This window comes from Nicotiana tomentosiformis, chromosome 3, assembly GCF_000390325.3.
Source record: "Nicotiana tomentosiformis chromosome 3, ASM39032v3, whole genome shotgun sequence".
Lineage (NCBI taxonomy): Eukaryota > Viridiplantae > Streptophyta > Magnoliopsida > Solanales > Solanaceae > Nicotiana > Nicotiana tomentosiformis.
Genome location: NC_090814.1, coordinates 10,235,560 through 10,256,190, shown reverse-complemented (window position 1 = coordinate 10,256,190; position 20,631 = coordinate 10,235,560). Strand labels below are relative to the sequence as shown.

The following is a 20,631-nucleotide window of genomic DNA, read 5'->3' as shown; positions in this document are numbered from 1 at the left end:
CCGAGAGTCACCGTGACTTTGGGTACTGCAGGCGTATCGAGGTTGAGGAGGTCGCGGGAGCTATGCGTAAGATGAGTAGGGGCAGAGCGATCGGGCCAGACGAGATTCCGGTGGATTTTTGGAAGTATATGGGGAGAACAGGTTTGGAGTGGTTGACTAGGTTGTTTAATATCATTTTTAAGGGGAAGAGGATGCTGGATGAGTGGAGGTAGAATACGGTGGTTCCATTGTATAAGAACAAAGGTGATATCCAGAGTTGTAACAATTATAGGGGTATCAAATTACTGAGTCATACCATGAAAGTGTGGGAGAGGGTGTTTAAAGCGAGGGTGAGGATGACATTGTCTGTATCCGACAACCAGTTCGGGTTCATGCCGGGTCGTTCGACTACAGAAGCTATACACCTTGTTAGAAGGTTGGTGAAACTATACAGAGAGAGGAAGAAGGATCTGCACATGGTGTTTATTGACCTAGAGAAAGCGTATGACAAGGTGCCTAGAGAAATTCTCTGGAGATACCTGGAGGCAAAAGGTGTGTCGGTTCCCTACATTATGGCGATTAAGGACATGTATGATGGGGCTAAGACTCGGGTTAGGACAGTAGGAGGCGACTCTGAGCATTTTTCGGTTGTAATGGGGTTACACTAAGGTTCTGTGCTCAGTCCGTTCTTATTCGCCCTGGTGATGGACGCGTTAACACACCATATTCAAGGGGATGTGCCATGGTGCATGCTATTCGCCGATGACATAGTTTTGATTGATGAGTCGCGAGCCGGTGTTAACGAGAGGCTGGAGGTTTGGAGACAGGCTCTTGAGTCAAAGGGTTTCAAGCTGAGCAGGACGAAGACGGAATACCTGGAGTGTAAGTTCAGCGCTGAGCCAGGGGAAGAGGGCGTGGATGTGAGGCTTGATTCGCAGGTCATTCCATGTAGAGGTAGCTTCAAGTACCTTGGTTCGGTTATCCAGGGGGAGGGAGATCGACGAGGATGTCACACACCGTATTGGGGTAGGATGGATGAAGTGGAGGTTAGCATCTGGAGTCCTGTGTGATAAGAGAGTGCCACCGATACTCAAAGGTAAGTTTTATAAAGCGGTGGTTAGACCGGCCATGATGTATGGGGCTGAGTGTTGGCCCGTTAAGAATTCACATATCCAGAAGATGAAAGTAGCAGAAATGAGGATGTTGCGATGGATGTGCGGTCACACTAGGATAGATAAGATTAGGAATGATGATATCATGGAGAAGGTGCATGTGGCTCCCATTGATGACAAGATGCGGGAAGCGAGGCTTAGATGGTTCGGACATGTTCAGAGGAGAAGCCCAGATGCTCCGGTACGGAGGTGTGAGCAGCTGGTTGTGGATGGCACGAGAAAAGGTAGAGGGCGACCTAAAAAGTATTGGGGAGAGGTGATCAGACAGGATATGGCGAGGCTTCAGATTTCCGAGGACATGACACTTGATAGGAAGATGTGGAGGTCGAGTATTAGGGTTGTAGGTTAGAAGGTAGTTGAGTCGTGCCTTACTTCGTACCATTATGGGACTAGCCATGTAGGGTTTTTGTCTAAGATAGCTATTGGCAATGCTGTGGTTTACTATTTCGCTTTTCAGTGCATGTCCTATTTATTAGCTATCGCTTTTGCTTTGCATCTTTCTTCTAGATTTCATGGTGTTCCTATTTTTCTTATGATTATTGTGGTGATACTAATATTTACTAATATTGTCTCCCTTTGCTTTGCATCTTTCTTCTGGATTTCATGGTGTTCCTGTTTATCCTATGATTGTTGTTGTGATACTAATATTGTTTCCTTTTTGTCATTTTGTCATTTTGTCTTTTTTGAGCCGAGGGTCTTTCGGAAACAGTCTCTCTACTTCTTCGGGGTAGGGGTAAGGTCTGCGTACACACTACCCTCCCCAGACCCCATTAGTGAGATTTTACTGGGTTGTTGTTGTTTGTTGTTTTATGGCATCATATTAGTACATCTTTTTAGAATATATTTTCATTTTCGCTATATTAAATCGAGATAAAAATAATTTTTTTTCTATTTTATTTTTATCATTAACTATTCATTTTTCAAGACTTTTGGTAATGTTATTATTATTATGGTAATATTGTAAAATATATACTTCATTTATTTTTTGTTAAAAAAAGTATAAAATTAAAAGTGGACAACTAAAAATGAACGAATAGTACTATTTTTGCACGTCCCTAACTTAAGAAGCTTATAGTTCTAAGCACAAAAATATTTATCTAAAACACTCTTTATCTCTCCCTTAAATATCTTATTTAATTGAAGCATCGTGGAAGGTTTTTTTTCACAAATAACCACTTTTATGAATTCAAAATTTGAATTTATTGGCCACTTTCTTAAAATTAATCCAGGCTGCAATTCGAAAATGGTCACCTGTCTGAAGTTAATATTCAAAACTAATATTTAGATTACGGGCCTAATTTTGAAAAAGTGGCCAACAGTATAAAAATATCGGACAAAAGAAAAAAAGGGAACATCACAATTAATGGTTCAAAGTGATGATCATCAGATCTTGGGCAAAATGCATGATAGCACCATTTTCATTTGCCATAGTTACTTAAAGGTTTATAAATTCAGTGATCGTGTTTGTTCACAATTTATTTGCACATTTGGAAAAATAGTTTCCCCTCAGATCGAATTGCTAAGTTAATATATTGGTCAACAACTTTAAGATTTATTAGTTTCAAATAGATCATTGTAAATGATTATTTTTCCAAGGAACGCTGTAAGTATATAAATAAAAACATACTAAGTAGTAGGTTCAATCATTCCATTTTCTACTACGAAAAGAAAATACAACATTATACAATAAAAACATGATAGATGTATTGGTAATGTGGATTAGACATGGCAGAATACAGCTCATAATCCGACAGGTAGAGCTTTTATTTAAACTAAATTTTAAAACACCTGAAAATAAAATAACCACATGTATTCTTGCTCAAAAGTATTTAATTCTGATTCATATAACTAACAAAAATAATCTAATAGTTATTTAAATTGCAATTTAATTGAACAGTTTGGGGATATGGCCTATTTAAACCTCCCTTTTTCAATTTTCATCTGATTGCTACGTAAAAAGCGGAGCAAATCTTAGCCAAAATTTTCACAAATGATGGATCTTAGCTAGCATATTTTTATCAAGACTAATTCAACCTGCCTTTTGTGATTCTGAAACATAACTAGCTCGTTTGTCCAGGAATTAATTATTTTAAAATTTCTAAAATGAATTAGGTTATGTTTTCCATTTTAGAATAAGAAGTTGAATATATATTTTAAGGCTGCTAGTCTTAGGGTACATGTGTTGCACGCGTACTTAATTTAAATGCATATAAAATTTTAAAGATCACACACATATTATAAAAATTATGTGATTGAGTTATAAAAATAAAATTTTAAAAAAGCACAAGTTGTCCTATTTGGAACTTAATAAAGGAAGAAATTTTGTCATAAAAAAGTATTCTAATTTCTTATCACAACTCTAATATAAGAGTTGGGCATTTGCATTAGTAGCTCAGACATAGTATAATAATATGTTCAATTGTACACAAATATCATGCAACTATAATATGTTCTTCATGGTCTTAAAAAATTAATTTTATTTACCCAAGTTCTTAATATGAATTTTATATTATTCCATATTATTAGGTTTAGTTATCATACGAAGAATTTAAATAAATAGGTAATATTTAACCCAACTAAATTTATTTCTGAAAAGAAATAAAATGATTAATTGTCGTAAAAAATTAATGATTATTATTCTTTTATCCAACATGAAGTGTATCGTAATGTAATGTAATTCTCAAAAGTATAAAAGTTTATTAATATTTTATGTATATTTAATATATTCATATAAGAGCATTGCAATAAATATTTAAAATATTTAATTTTATATCCAAACACATTTTAAGCCTTTTTGAGTTATAAAGTTAACTAATGAAAATTATTTATTGGTAATATTTTGGTGATAGAATACTTGATTTCAACTAATTGAATATTATCTCATTAATTCATGAATGTGTTAATATATGTTCTCTTTAGTACTGATATTTGTCATGGATTTTAAAGTTATTCTATAATTATAGAAATAATTTAATAAATTAAAAGCTTAATTGATTTTAAATTTTTAAAATTGAAAAGGTAAACACGCACATAGAAAAACTCATCTCAATACCAAATGTCATTTTAACCCAATCATAGTCGTCCTTACATAAACATCTTGCTAATTTAGATCCTAATCTCCATCATTCAAGAGATCTTACTCACCTTTCCTTGGTAGCCTTTGCTAGGATAGGCCAAATTAACACATTTCTATTCTACATATTTTTTTTCCTAGTGATTATCTTGGGCAATGTATATATATATAAAGAAACAACATGGTAGATTATATATAGTCATTAGTGGCAAACATATACATATTGAATTCATATAATGAATTATAGGGAAAAAATCTACTTGATTTTAAATTTTTAACTATTAGGGGTCACTACCTAATTCAAATAAGAAGATATTTAATGGTCAAAATTTAGTTAGTTTCAAAATTTTAAAATTAAGAAAGCAATTAAATGATAATTTTATAATGTGAAATCAATCTTTAAAGGAGTGTGCCATGTCTCAATTAGTAAATATTTTTAAAAATACTAAATACTATGATATCAAAGTTATTTTGTATTATAAATTAAAAGCATAAGTTCCTAGAAATAACTCAACAAAAAAAGAAATTATACCATAAAAAGTCCTCAATCGTCATTCAGCATATTCAACTAAAATTTTATTTCAATTTGTAGTTTCATCACTTCAATTTCACAAGAATACTTGGCTTGCTTATTTTTTCTAGATAATTTCTTTTATGATTGTTTGTAATTTCATCATACTTTTTAAAAACATTTTAAAGAAAAAATATGTACAAAGATACTTTGCTTGTCTAGTGTTTAGAGAAGATTTAGTTTTTTTTCATTTTTATTATTTAAAGGGCAGCTCAGTGCACTAAACTCCCGTTATATGCGCTGGCTCCGGGGACGGGACGGACCACAAGGGTCTATTGTACGCATCCTTACCCTATATTTCTGCAAGAGACTGTTTCCACGGCTTGAACCCGTGACCTCCTGATCACATGACAACAACTTTTTATTTTTTTTACTTTCATAAAATGTATCTATCAATAGTTTTCTACCAATTATAGCCATATATTTCTTTTTACTATTTTGTTTTAATATATAAATGAAAATTGCATAATATTACTTAGATTTTTTAACTAATTTGTACTCTTAAAGTTATATCTTTGAAAATATTTAGTTCTTAATTTAAATGTATTCTAAAAAAGATAAAGGAAACAAAAATTGAAAATATGTTGGAAATAAATTTAATTTTAAAATTCTAATCCTATTCAAATAATTCAGTCAAAAATCATTATAAATTTTATATGTTGCATTATGAGAATTATTGAAGTCCTAATTATACACAATTTCTAGTTGAGCTTATATTAATACAATAGGCAACATAGGAAATTTGTTTAGTGTTGCAATTGATGTGTTGCGATTATTACAAAATAGTTTTTACGATTTTGACGATTGACGATTTAAAATTCCTAAAAATTAGGAGTTTATACGTAGTTCAAGTAAGAAAAATATTTAATAGTTAAAACTCTAATTAATTTTAAAGTCCTAAATATTAGAAGAGTAATTTTAAATTACAATTTTATCTAATGTGAAATTTATTTTTAAAGGGTAAAAAAGACGAATAATATTTCGTTAAGGGCATTCGTGCTTTTAATATACTACTAGTCTTAGAGGTAGTGCATTGCGCGTGTTACCGTATCTCAATAAATATAATATTTCAAGGAATCACATAAATATTATATTAAAATTATGGTTGAGTTATAAAATAAAAGTTAAAATTAAAAAATTTACAACAACAACAACGACCCAGTAAATTTCTACTAGTGGGGTCTGGGGAGGGTAGTGTGTACGCAGACCTTACCCCTACCCCGAGGGAGTAGAGAGCCTGTTTCCGAAAGACCCTCGGCTCAAGAATACAAAAAGATAAAAAGAGACAATATTAGTACCACCCCACAAATCATAAGAAAAGTAACAACAACATGGGAAAAAGAAGATAGATGCAGAGCAAAAGCGATAGCTAGTAAATAGACCCGGCACTATGAGAAACAAAACAGTACTAAGATACAACATTGCCATTCACGACAAAAACCCTACTAGACTAGCCTCACAAAGGTACGAAGAAAGTAAAGGCTCAACTACCTCCTAGCCTACAACCCTAATCCTTGAACTCCACAAATTCCTATCAAGAATCATGTCCTTGGAGATCTGAAACCTCGTCATGTCTTGCCTAATCACCTCTCCCCAAAACTTCTTAGGCCGCCCTCTACCTTTTCTAAAAAATTTAAGTTTCTAAAAATAATAATTGTTGATCTTATTTAGCTAATTCAATAAAGAAAGAAACTATATCCCATATAAGTTCTTAATCATCTTATTCAATTGACAAAAGGCGTTTTTTTGCTCACGAGCAAAATGCAATATGTTCTTGTTTTCAATCAATTTTTAAGATATGAAAAATAAACTGCAAACACAAAATAAGAGAAAAATAATTTTACTAATCAATTGTGAGTACAATTCTGTTTCTTCCTTGATTCTTCTCTCCTGATTATCTCCGTCATTCGAGGGCTGAAGTAGCGTATTTTTCGAATGTAGGATGAAGCATACCTCCTGGGGATATATTTGATCTCCAGCTTCTTGAACTATTTAATTGTCAAGAAGTATCCGACCACATTTTGATCTCTTTGTGAATATCCCAAGAGTTTATGGGATTTTTGAGACACCTCTTCAAGGGAATATGTATCCCTTTGTATAGGTGTGAGTTAGGGTTTAGGGTAGAGTAATCTACAAGCAACCCTAATAGACTCCTATGATTTCAAGAGTCTTGCAGTATCTTGAATTTAGGGTTTAGTTTGATCCGTTAAAATTTCGATGTCTACAAATGCCCCCTACCTCAAGGTTTGTCGGGATGTAGGCTTGACGAAACTTGAAGACGAGATTTAAAGTACTCGACCATCGCATCAAATGAATTTGAAACTTGGAGTTTTCGATTTATAGGAGGAAGAGATGAAGGGCAGAACTGGTCCCACTGGGCGTGCCAATTTGTTTGCAATAAATTTTTGACATACGAAAAATAAACTGTAAACACAAAATAAGAGAAAAATAATGTTACTAATCAATTGTGAGTACAATTATGTTTCTCCCTTGATTCTTCTCTCCTAATTATCTCCGTGATTCGAGGGCTGAAACAGCGTATTTCTCGAATGTAGGATGATGCAGACTTCCTGGGGATATAGCTGATCTCCAGCTTCTTGAACTATTTAATTATCAAGAAGTATCCGACCATATTTTTTTATCTCTTTGGGAATATCCCAAGAGTTTATGGGATTTTTGAGACACCTCTTCAAGGGAATATGTATCCCTTTATATATGTGTGAGTTAGGGTTTAGGGTAGAGTAACCTCCATGCAACCCTAATAGACTCCTAGGATTTCAAGAGTCTTGTAGTATCTTGAATTTAGGATTTAGCTTGATCCGTTAAATTTCGATGTCTACAAATGCCCCCAACTTCAAGGTTTGTCGGGATATAGGCTTGCCGAAACTTGAAGACGAGACTTGAAGTACTCGACCATCGCAACAAATGAATTTGAAACTTGGAGTTTTCGATTTACAGGAGGAAGAGATGAAAGGCAGAATTGGTCCCACCGGGCGTGCCAATTTGTTAGCAATAAATTTTCGACATACGAAAAATAAACTACAAACACAAAATAAGAGAAAATAATTTTACTAATCAATTGTGAGTACAATTCTGTTTCTCCCTTGATTCTTCTCTCCTGATTATCTCCGTGATTTGAGGGCTGAAGCAGCGCATTTCTCGAATGTTGGATGATGCAGACCTCCTAGGGATGTATTTGATCTCCAGCTTCTTGAACTATTTAATTGTCAAGAAGTATTCGACCATATTTTGATAATATCCCAATAGTTTATAAGATTTTTGAGACACCTCTTCAAGGGAATATGTATTCCTTTATATAGATGTGAGTTAGGGTTTAGGGTAGAGTAACCTCCAGGCAACCCTAATAGACTCCTAGGATTTCAAGAGTCTTGAAGTATCTTGAATTTAGGATTTAGCTTGATTCGTTAAAATTTCGATGTCTACAATTCTATTTCTTTAATATATATAAACACCATGGGAATTATTTACAACTGATTAAAATATAAATTACTATCGCAAAAAGTAAATTCAACCGCTACATTTTAATTAATCTACTCTTTTTGTTTTTAACTTTCCATGTATGAAATTATATGTATGAATTTATTTAAGAGTTTTATAGGATTTTGCATTTGATGTTTATTACTAAATTATAATCAATTTTGGATTTTTTAAATATTTTCTCCACCACAAATGCTCTTCCTATAAAATATCTAATTTGTATATCTAAAAGTTTTGTCAACTGAAAAAAAGGTTTACTTATATGATGAATTTGGAAATAAATTGAATGGGATTTATTTTTAATTTGTTAATTCAAAAATTTAATATTTATTCTTATTAAAAGAAATTATTTAATTTTTGTTGATTGAAATTATTAATATTAACTCATTACAAGTTTTAAATATTTGACTATAGCTATAATTTTATTTAGAATTATATTTTTTCAAGCATAAAAAATCAATATGATATTTAAGTTTGGATATTTGTGTTTGCAAAGTTATTTGTATTTTTTTACTATTGCCAACTCTCTCTCTCTCTCTCTCTCTCTCTCTCTCTCTCTCTCTCTCTCTCTCTCTCTCTCTCTCTCCTCTCTCTCTCTCTCATGTTTTTATAGTCACTTGTTGAAAGTATGGAGTGTAATTTTCATATATTATAATGTGAGATAAATTATACAAATTAATATTAATAATTAATCACTATCTCATATTTATTTGAAAGGTCTTGTTCATGTCTACAACGGTTTCCATCATTTAACTTTGTGGCATTTATGTTTTCCTCGTCATAATAGAATAAGTAACATTACGTTGGTCTATATAAGCAAAACTTACATAAATTAGTAACAATTGTTTAGTGCACGTACCATTAATCCTTCCCAATCGTTTATTGCTGATTTGGGGTTGTTGATAGTTTTCCTTCCGTTTTTTTTTTTAACGATTTATATAAGGTAAACTTTTAATTGATTTTAAAGTCTTAAATATTAGAAAATTTTATCTAGTTTAAATAAGGAAAAATTTAAAGCTCAAACTTTAGTTGATTTAAAATTTCTGAATATTAGGAAACAATTTTTAAATATCGATTTTGTCCAAAATTCTCTCTATTTTAAATATAGTATAGATTACCAAATAGATTAATCCAAAGTGTGTATAGTGAATTAAAGAACAATAATTATACCTAGAACGAAGATTGAGATAAGAGAAATCTTATTGATCGTTTGCCTTTGATATGATTGTGTTGAAATGGATCACAATCTTAGTAAGAGAAAGATAATCTTGTTAATAAACTTAGAACACGATGAACGATAACGATCATCAGATGTGTCTTATAAATGAACTGAGGGGATATTTATAGCCTAGATTAATGCTGGCAAGTGGGCCGGTCCAGGACCGGGACCGGCCCAGGACCGTGGCCCATGTGGATAGTGGGTCTAAACGGGCTCAACCGTTTAAGATCGGGATCGGGGGAGATGGGCCCGGCAAGTGGGCCGGTCCTTAGCCTGAGGTCCGCGAGACCGGACCGTTTGGGACCGGGACCAGACCTGACCGGTCATAGTGGGCCTAAACGGTCCCAACGGCCATAATTTAAATTAAAAAAATTGTCCATTTGGGCATTTAAAATCTAGCCGTTTTCTCTGCCAAAATAGTCGTTGGCTATTTACAAAATAGCCATTTACCCCAACTTTGTTTTAACCCCAAACTTTTTATAATTACACTTTTTTCCTATTTTCAACTATAAATACCCCCTCATTATTTCATTTTTCTCACAAAATCATCAATCTCTCTCAATCTCTCTTATATTATGATCCAAAAAAAGATCGGGAAGAATTGACAAAAATGATTACTGTATGTGCTTACCCTATAATTGATTTAACATCCTAAATTTTAATATCTAATATTTAATATCGAATATAGCTTTTATATATATATATATATATATATATATATACTTATATACTAAGTATATATATATCGAATATATTTTATAACGCATTGCTTTGAATATCTCTTTACAATATTTTTGTCTTTAAATTTGAATTAAAAATTTAGGTCACAATTCTATAATATAATTTACAAGGAATTGCCTTAGATATTTTTACTACTATTTTTTTTTCTCTAACTTCTATAAATTTTTTTTAAAAAATAGAAAGTATCCGTTGAGCCCACTTGGACCCACTTAGCCCGGGACCGGTCCATTTAGCCCGGGACTATTAATTCGTGATCCCTATCCCAGACCGATTCTAACAAGAAGCCCGCGAAGTCCAAAATCAGTTAGGACCATTTAATTTGGGACCAAGCCCACTTAAGACCGGCCCACGAAACCCACTTAAAACCGAACCCGACCCACGTGCCAGGCTTAGCCTAGAGATGCATTAGTAGATTGGCGAGATTTTGTACTACAACAACTATAATTGTGCAGCAGATGGAAATCACAATCTCAGGAGGGCTCCGAGTACAACTAAATTCAGCACCGAAAGTATTTGATTTGCTCTGAATGCGTGCTCTTTCTGTTGCTTTTGTTTCGAATTGAATATGTGGTCTCGCTCATGACTCTTGCCTTGTCTTCCGCGCTCATGGGTCCCGAATCGCTTTTACCACGTATCACTATTTTGCTGTGCCACGCGATAAGGCTGAATTTTACAAATACACAAACATTTTATTTTTATTCATAATAAAAGAATGAAAAAACCAATTTATAAAAAAGGAATAGAAGGTTGATTTTCTATTTTAGGTGGTTACAACGTAAAATCAGGAGTGCAAAAGGGCCAGCACCTTCTGCTTACCAGCAGACACATGGCTCTGTACAGTCAAAAGCGTCATTAATCGTTTATTTTGTTTTATTGATTTAAGATATATACACTATTTCTTTCGCCTCAAATTATTATCATGTTTCTTTTTTATCCGCTCTTTAAGGAAATATTAAATATATTTTTTGACTATTTTATCTTTATTTATATCTTAAAATATAATCTCTCTTCATTTAATACTTACTCATAAAAGGTATTTAATCTTCAAGAACAATTAATATTAAGGGTAGAATAGAAAAACATAATTAATTTACTTTTTAACTTCTAAAATGACAAATAATTTGAGACAACTATATTTAGAAATTACGACAAATAATTTGAGACGGAGGGAGTATATTGTAGTAGTTCTTGCTATTATTATCAAGTTCACTGACCTGAGATCAATGTAGACAAGTTAAACCTTTTTATTTATTTGAGTTTAACTTCTAAATACTGACAATATAAAATAATTTTAGACGTTAGCAGAATTAGACAAACTCATACATTCAACAATAACCTGGCAATGCTATTAGACAAACTCATACATTCAACAATAACCTGTACTATATGCATTCATCAACAACCTGCACTATATACATTCATGAATATAATCGTAAAACTTATAACGCAATAGTCAATACTCCAGAATTCTTATTTAGATGAACCACCGCGCCAGTAGCCCCATTTACTCATCCCGCATTCAGCTAAGAACTTCTGATAATCGTGGTCCACTTTAGCATAAGCACGTGAAAGATCTTCCGAATGGAAATTATCTTGATCGTCTGTGACATTCTGTTCAGCAGTTTCAATATGTTAGCAGGGTGTAATCTATGTAGTCAGAGATTTCGCAAAACACTAACAGAATCAAAGCAAAAAGACATATCGTCTTGCTGTTCTCTTAACACCATAAAATGGAAAATAAGGCGAATACACGTGCATTAATTTCTATGACAGAAAGCAATGCTAAGATAATAAGGTACTAGTATTGTTGATTATCAAATGATCAAGTTTTCATCCGAAAGCTCCCTGACAATCGTCAAGTTCTCAAGGCAAAATAAGCTCATGTGATGCAAGTATGCAACCATATTAAAGGAAAAACATCAACTTCATGCACTTCCACAGATTACTTAGGGGTCGTTTGGTTTGAAGATACGTTATGCTGAGATTAGTTATGTGGGGATTAGTTATCCTGGTATTATTTCTTATTGACTGTTTGGTATGTTGCATTAATCTTGAGATCGTCAATTTTACTGCATTATCTTGGGATTACTATTCTACCCTTTGGCAGGTATAAGTTATCTCGGTACTATTTTTAATCCTGGGATAACCCCAGGATTCGTAACCAAACAAGAGATAAGGCAGTACTAAATTTTTATCCCAGGATTATCTTTGCTAATCCATCATACCAAACGACGTCTTAGTTGGAAGTTATTCCTGAAATTTGGTGGCAAATTGCCAAGAACATGTCATGAAAATATCTTCTTTTCCCTGAGATGCCTTACAGTGAAAAAGTACAGAACTGAATTAAGCCACACCAAGGTAATTATAGAATCAATAGAACAAAACATGAACCAGAGTGGAAAACTGAAGTATGACTGCAAACAAAATACTACTGGTAGTTTTTGCTCTGAAATACTTACATCAATTTCAGTTCTTGAATCAGTATATGACGCATCAGGATCGCTCAAATCGCGAAGAGCTAATTTCCATCTCATGCTTCCAGATGCCTGACGGACATCTTGCAATTTATTTCTACCAACTCGACGGTGAAACGCATTCATTATGCATCTGATGCCAAAGGCTATCAGAGAAACCAGAACTAGAAAATAACCAGTGGTTTTAGCCTGATAATAACATTGACAAGTCTGTTGAGGTATCAATCAACATTCCAAAAGGGTCTGCACGCTAATCATTTGCAATAGATATAAATATTGTAACAAACGAAACAGAGATACACATCTCTCAAGGAAGTCCTTACATATGGTAAATGACGGCATGAAAGCACAGATAGGATCTTCTGGTTGAAGTCTTTGCCACAGAGTTTCAAACGCCGGTTCGTTTCAGACACATCAATTTTAGGTAATCTAATCATCTTTCTTTGACACTGACAAGAAACATTAGAAGAAAAAAAATTCCAATCAGAAGCAAATAAGAACACTTTTACTTGTATTGCAGCTACCAAAAAGATCCATTTTTCTGCTAATATATTACAAGGTTTTGTCAAACGCAATACGCGAATGGACAGCCCGGTGCACGAAGCATCCCGCATTCACGCATGGTCCGAGGAAGGGCCGCACCCCAAGGGGCTGTGATGTAGGCAACATACCCTGTCAGTGGCTGATTCCATGGCTCGAACGTGACCTATAGGTCACACGGTTTCCCAATCTTGTAGCTCATTCCATAACTTCCAGATGTGTGAGTGAATGACTAGACAAACTAGCTGGAATTTACAGTAAATGTTCAGAACATATATCAGTGATGATGGTTCATGCTCATCCAGGTAAAGCCTACGACATGTCCTTTTGGTAAATACTTGTTAGCTTGTATGAGCTTAATATGAATAAAGGAAAATCCTGACACTTGCATTAGCATAATCCAGGAGTCCAAGTGGAAATGAAAGTTTTAAGGGGTCGTTTGGTAGGGTGTATAAGAATAGTGCGGAATAAGGTGTATTAGTAATGCATGGGTTAGTAATGCAAGCATTAGTTATGCAGATATTATTCCTTATCTACTGTTTGGTGTGGTGTATTAAAATTATAATGCATTGCATAATTTTTAAGAAAAATAATTGTTTACAAAAATGTCCTCCATATTCTCAAGCTTTAAGGGACTTTAATAATAATTTTGTTTTTAACCAACCTAATGCATGCATTAGTAGCCTTGGTATTACTAATGCCATGGTTTTCTATGCATTTCTTATACATAGGATAATACCAAGTATGATGTACACAGGTTGAAAAAATGTACCAAACAAGGTATTAGTAATGCATAGAGCTAATGCTTGCATTATTTTTTCTAATACCTCCTACCAAACCACCCCTAAGAGTGTAACTACTGCAACAACAACAACAACCCAGTAAAATCCCATTAATGGGGTCTGGGGAGGGTAGTGTGTACGCAGACCTTACCCCTACCCCGAGGGAGTAGAGAAGCTGTTTCCGAAAGACCCTTGGCTAAAAAAAAAATAAAAAGACAAAAGGACAAAAATGAGACAATATTAGTATCACAACAGCAATCATATGGAAAATAGGAATACCATGAAATCCAGAAGAAAGGTGCAAAGCAAAGGGAGACAATATTAGTATCACCATAACAATCATAAGAAAAATAGGAACACCATAAATCTAGAAGAAAGATGCAAAGCAAAAGCGATAGCTAGTAAATAGGACCTGCACTGAAAAGCGAAATAGTAAGACACAACATTGCCACTAGCTATCTTAGACAAAAACCCTACATGGCTAGTCCCACAATGGTACGAAGTAAGGCACGACTCAACTACCTCCTAACCTACAACCCTAATACTCGACCTCCACATCTTCCTATCAAGTGTCATGTCCTCGAAAATCTGGAGCCTCGCCATATCCTGCCTGATCACCTCTCCCCAATACTTCTTAGGCCGCCCTCTACCTCTTCTCGTGCCCTCCACAACCAGCCGCTCACACCTCCGTACCGGAGCATCTGGGCTTCTCCTCTGAACATGTCCGAACTATCTAAGCCTCGCTTCCCGCATCTGGATTAGTTGATTTTCATCTCAAAGGGCAGAGCAGAATAAGAGAAAAATGAAGTGATCTTCAAGACATGGCATAATGAGTTTAAACATAAGAGTTTCAGCTGAATGAAGCATCACCATTGCTGAAGGATACTGAATCACTGGCTTCCCCTTTTCGGCGATGAAGCTAAAATATGGCAAGGATACATAATAGCTCAAATGGTCTAAAGGAAATATCTACAGAGAAGATGTTTTATAAAATACATGATGAATTTACATAATACTACTAACGGATCTTATTCTTACCTCCCAGAATGACAAGATATCCTATTGATGAGAGCCTTAAAGCAATGCCTATTTTATGGATTTTAAGAATTAAACAATAACAAAAAAAAAATCTCAAGAACTTTCTCTTTGGCGTTCCATTTTACCACTTTAGCATAATCATATCACGGAAACCATCCCTATAAGCTGGCATCAAATTAAATATAGATATTTCATGTCGACTTCATTATAGTTTGTTTAGGCTTTTACTTTTAACTTGGTAAGTACAAGGCGCTCTCGATTGAGCTGGCTGTCATTTTCTCATTTAGTTTATGTGGTCTATCGTCACATATATTAAAATCAATAGTGCAAGTGCATCAATTTCGTTCTCAATGATAGCGCATCATCAATAGACAAGACTTGCACAAAGTAGAGCACCAATAGATACAAAATCACATGCCAATTCTTTTAGCACCCAGCTGCACAGGCAATGAACAAATTAAAGCAAATCTGATGACTCAGACACATTTCTCTTTTTATAGGCGAGAAGTCCCCTAGATCCTGATTCCTGTGGTACGAAGTTCGGAACTAGGTAGATGATGGGCTTTCCCCTTTACCCTTCTCCACATAAATAACAAGCTTTTGGCTGCTCCAGAGTTCGAACTTGTGACTTGCGCTTAACCCGCACATAACAAGCCGCGGTCTTACAACTAGACCGAACCTCTGGGCTATGGACACATTCCTTTTGGCGATAACTGATTTGCCACAACAGTGGCATATTGGGTGGGATAAATGATATGGATGTTCTTTGGAACATCAGAATACAACAAAAGTGTAACTATAAGTATAACTATATTGGGACATAATATAAATAATTAAGTAGAACAATTAAAAGTGTACTCTCTTAATCTCTTTAACCGTTTAAGTTTTTTTTATGAGATAGATCACAGAAATCAACATGGTATTAGAACATGTAGAAATCCTTGGTCAAAATCTCACCACCACCCAGAAAACACCATGAAAAGAATTAGGTCCACACGCTAGGGGCATGTTGAGACATAAAATAATTAAGTAATTAAAAATGTATTCTCGTGTTGTCTCCGTGTGTCTTATAGGTCACGGGTTTGATCCATGAAAGAAGCCACTAATGTTGGCACTAGAGTAGGTTGTCTACATCATACCCCTGGGGCGTGGCCAATCCCGGACCCTACAAAAAATACGGAATATTTTGTGCATCGGGCTGCCCTTTTCTAAAAATGTACTCTCGCTAGCAACTTAAATTTTTAGATGATATGGTCATACAATTCAACAAACTACGAAAAACTGCAGGATTTAGCATGTTAACTCAATGTTCAATAGAATATTAGTTAACTGTTAACATGAAACCAAATGAATCCAGAAAATCTTTACCGTTTGCGAGCAAGTTGTGATATAGGAAGGAACGTTGAGAAGTTGCCCCTCAAAGACAAGGTCAACATCAATAATTTGCTTATTCGCAGCAGCAATTTCATAAATAGGCACCCCATATAACTTTGAAATTGAAGTCAAAGTTTCATCCCTGCAAAAATGCACCAATGATCAGACAAAAACAACCCCATTTTTCCTCTTTGCTTAAATGTAAGAAATACATAGTTAAAGCATTGTTGTAGGAAAGAAGACTTACTCTTTCACCACATGAACCAAGAATTGCCTGGAATTGTTCAAGTGTTGATCATTTGAGAAAAACTCTTGAATTTGGTATTTACACCTCTGAAAAAAACAAAACCCAGAAATCATTTAGCGCATATTTAACATATTTCCACTTCACAGCGCAGAAAAGAAAAAAAAGAAAAAGAAGAGCTTTGGAAATAAAGAGAAAAACTGTTGAAGAGAACCTTAGGAAGTATAATGAAGTGCTTGTATATGGAGTTAGCTCTAAATGAAGAAGCTTTGAAGGGCAATGGAAGAGAGGATTGGCTTAGCTTTATTTCCATGGAACCATACCGCTTTTGAATTAGATTCACACAAAAGATTTTGTCAGTCTCTTCAGAATCAAGTGCTGAATAGAATAGTAGAAAACTAGGAAAGTTGGATTATAAAGTAATTTGGGCCTTTTTAAAGCTATGGGCTTCATCTCAATATTGTAGGGGCATTTTCATATATAACTAATTGTGGAGCTACCATTACGTGAATTGCTTAAAATTTTATAAAATGTACCCGCTCAGATATGAAATAGTTCAATCTTTTCAATACTTCAGAAATCAATTGAAGTTCTTCAATATTTTAAATACAATTTCAGAAATTCTAACTTAGAAGCTTGAGGTTTCTTTAAGAAAAACTAATTGGGGATTTCGAGAACCTATTTGGAGTTGGTTATTGAGTCTTAGCCTATTATTTTTGGACTACATTTTTGTAAAGTTGTATGTAGGCTACATGGTTGCCATATATGATTTCTCTCTTTATTAAAGGGAATCTTACGAAAAATGTCACAAATAAGTTATAACTTACTAACCTCTAGCCATTAATCATAAACTTACCAAAACTAGTAAAACACATATAAATATTGAAAACCAAATAAATAAGGATTATTTCTCTCCAAGAATTACACGCAGAAATCTTCTTCTATATTTTTAAGAGTTATCTCTTTAATGCAACTTCACAATTCAAATACAACTATAGAAATCGAATCTTAAGTTGTTCAATCACTTCAATGCAACTTCAGATTTCGAATCTTAAGTTCTAAAATATAAACTTGTTCTTCAAATTTCAACAATACAACACACGATTTAACCTCCAAATCTATTCTAAATGAGTTTAAATTTAAAGCATAATTTTCAAATATAATAAAGAATAAATTTCAATTAAACTGCTACTTTCTTCTTTTTAGACACTACTTAGAGGTGAGATAGAAAATACAAGTTCAATATGTTTGAAGTTGCACAAGAGATTAACACTGACATGGACACCACAAATTCAAGGTTGAAGCAATCAACAATGTTACTGAATTCAAATACTCTCATCACGATATTATCAAAAACAAACTCAGGAAAGTAGTAAACTCAAACTCCAGGAATTCCTCGAGTTTGAACAAAAAAAAGATTTAAACTCCACTAATTATTTTTGGAGTTTCAACTATAGATTTCAAACTCCAAAAATTATTCATGGAGTTTGAATCACTAAATGCTCAAATATTAGGAATCATTCCTGGAGTTTGAACCATTAAATATTCAAACACCAATAATCGTTCCTAAAGTTTAAACTCCAATACATTTTTAATTACTGGAGTTCTACTTATTAAAGCTTTAAAATCCAGCATCATGTTCCGTATTTAGTTGGCGTAAAATCATCAATTTAAGCGGCTGCTTTACCATTACAATTTAAAATATTATTAAAATCTAATAGTCGGCCCAAAAAATGACCAGCTAATTTTTACTAGGTTATTTCACCCGGGTCCACCCGTAAATTCATCTCACCATTTATAGTCAAAAAATATATACACATGCCAGCCGACGAAAGAACAAACCCTAGAAGATATTCCTAAAATTTAACAAATTTCTCATCCATATTCAAGACTTGATTGACTGATCCTTCATCCAAAAATTTGCACATACGAATAACGATAAATTCTTGTCTTAAAATCGAAAGCGAAACTTCTAGGCATCACAAGATCTGATAACTTCTTTTTCCATATCTCTTTCCAAAAACCATCCTAAAAATTATTGTATACTTGAATGAACTATATCAATCACTGTGTAACAAGAAATTATAAGGTAAAATGTATAATTATTGTATATTTACTGTATACTTGATTTATACTCAAATAGGATACCCTGATTATGCATATAGTATATATTGTGTGCACAACATTTATACATACGGAAAAATAATTTGTGTACTCACTACCCATCGTATAAAGTGTATACACTCAGGATAAATTAAGTATACACTGTAAAATCCATACTAATTTTACATTTCTGGTGGATACACTTATGATACTTCGATATAAACTATAAAAGCCATACTCAATATACATTTCTAGTGGTAACGAGACTTTTAATAGATGGACAAGCAATGTATGTTATGAATATCATCATACTGTGGATGACAATTTGCATTTCTATCTCTCATATTTGTGTACAAAATAAATAGGACTCTTACAACTCCTCTCTGTAACACCTATAACCTTCACTATTCTTGTATATTGTGTTCACAATCCTTACTGCTCTCGGATGATTGATGTACATATTCATAACATTGTTACGACTCAAAGTTAACTGCCAAGGTATTGTTCGCTTTATCTCAACTTTCGAGACGTCACGGTTTTGTTCCCGTGACCATTAACTCAAAAGGTACCTTAGCAGTTTGATTCAGACACGACGATTGTTTTTATGAAATTACCTATCGATCCTGTTTGTACCATTGATTAGAAGAGAGAAAGAAAAAAAAAATTAAACTTTTATTATAATAATACACTAACGCACGATCTTGAATGAAATGAAAAGAGACGTCGTAAGCATCACTATAGCATCTCAATTATGAGTATGGTGCATAATATATCCATAAGGGAGAATCTACTAGATACGACTTCTTGACTTTTTAGATATCTAAATCTAGGCTTTGATACTACTTGTAACAAAACGAATCCAAGAACCAAGTTATTATTCATTTTGGCCCAGCCTTTGGGGCTTGACATGGCACTTCGTCTCCCATTTATTTTGATGTGAGATTTGCCCAAGGCAAGCAACAAACTCTTTTTCGAGTTCAACTGGTGGGTTGTTGCATACCATTTTAGGGAATCAACGTTCTTATTTGTAACGATCCGACCGGTCGTTTTACTTTTTAGATTCCGATTTCCCTAAGTAAGACTCCATGTATTGTTTTATGACTTGTGAGGATGGTTGGTTCGGGTTTGGAAGGGTTCAGATTGAAATTGGAACAATTAGTTTCTTAATAGTGGCCTATAATGGTCAAGTATGACTTGAGTCAACGTTTTGAGTAAACGACCTCGGAATCAGGATTTAATAGTCCCAATAGGTTCGTACGATGATTTTGGACTTGGGCGTGTGTTCGTATCGGGTTTTGAATGAACCGGGAGTGTTTCAACGCTTAATATTGAAAGTTGGCGCATTGAAGGTTTTCAAGTTCTTTAAGTGTGGTTTGGAGTAGGCTTTGGTGTTATCGGGATCCGTTTGGGATTTTGAGCCTGGAAATAGTTCCGTATGGTGATTTATGACTTGCACATAAAATTTGGTATTATTCCGAGTAGTCTAAGTATGATTCGGCACATTCGGAGTAAGTTGAAAAACTTGAAGTTCATAACTTGATTTAATTTGGTTTTGGGGTGTGATTCTCAGTTGTGATGTTGTTTTACATGTTTCGAGAGCTCGAGCATGTCCGTATTATATTTATGGACTTGTTGGTGTATTTGAATAGGGTCCAGGGTGGCTCGGGTGAGTTTCGGACCGCCCAAAGCTAAGTCCAAAATGTTGTCACTGCAAGTTCTGGTTTCCTTCTTCGCGATCACATGAGTGGGGTCGCGTTCGCGAAGAAGGAAAATTGGTGGACTGGAATTTGTGCTTCATGTTCGCGACACCCAGTCCGCGTTCG

At 34.1% G+C, this 20,631-nt stretch overlaps 1 protein-coding gene across 2 annotated transcripts; it reads right to left on the bottom strand.

Annotated features, from left to right (window-relative positions):
* Positions 1 to 11,560: 11,560 nt before the first annotated feature.
* On the bottom strand, positions 11,561 to 17,112 carry LOC104086270 (uncharacterized). Of its 2 annotated transcripts, none has more exons than XM_070196709.1 (6): positions 16,920 to 17,112; positions 16,709 to 16,794; positions 16,456 to 16,603; positions 13,051 to 13,176; positions 12,713 to 12,937; positions 11,561 to 11,864 (listed from the first exon to the last, which is right to left on the bottom strand). In XM_070196709.1, exons 1-6 carry the CDS (start codon positions 17,016 to 17,018, stop codon positions 11,724 to 11,726), a joined length of 825 nt encoding a protein of 274 aa, XP_070052810.1. In that variant the 5' UTR covers positions 17,019 to 17,112; the 3' UTR covers positions 11,561 to 11,723. The 2 variants fall into 2 exon arrangements, with proteins under 2 accessions (XP_070052810.1, XP_009588799.1); XM_009590504.4 differs by having other exon boundaries at positions 12,713 to 12,916; positions 16,920 to 17,109.
* Positions 17,113 to 20,631: the final 3,519 nt, after the last annotated feature.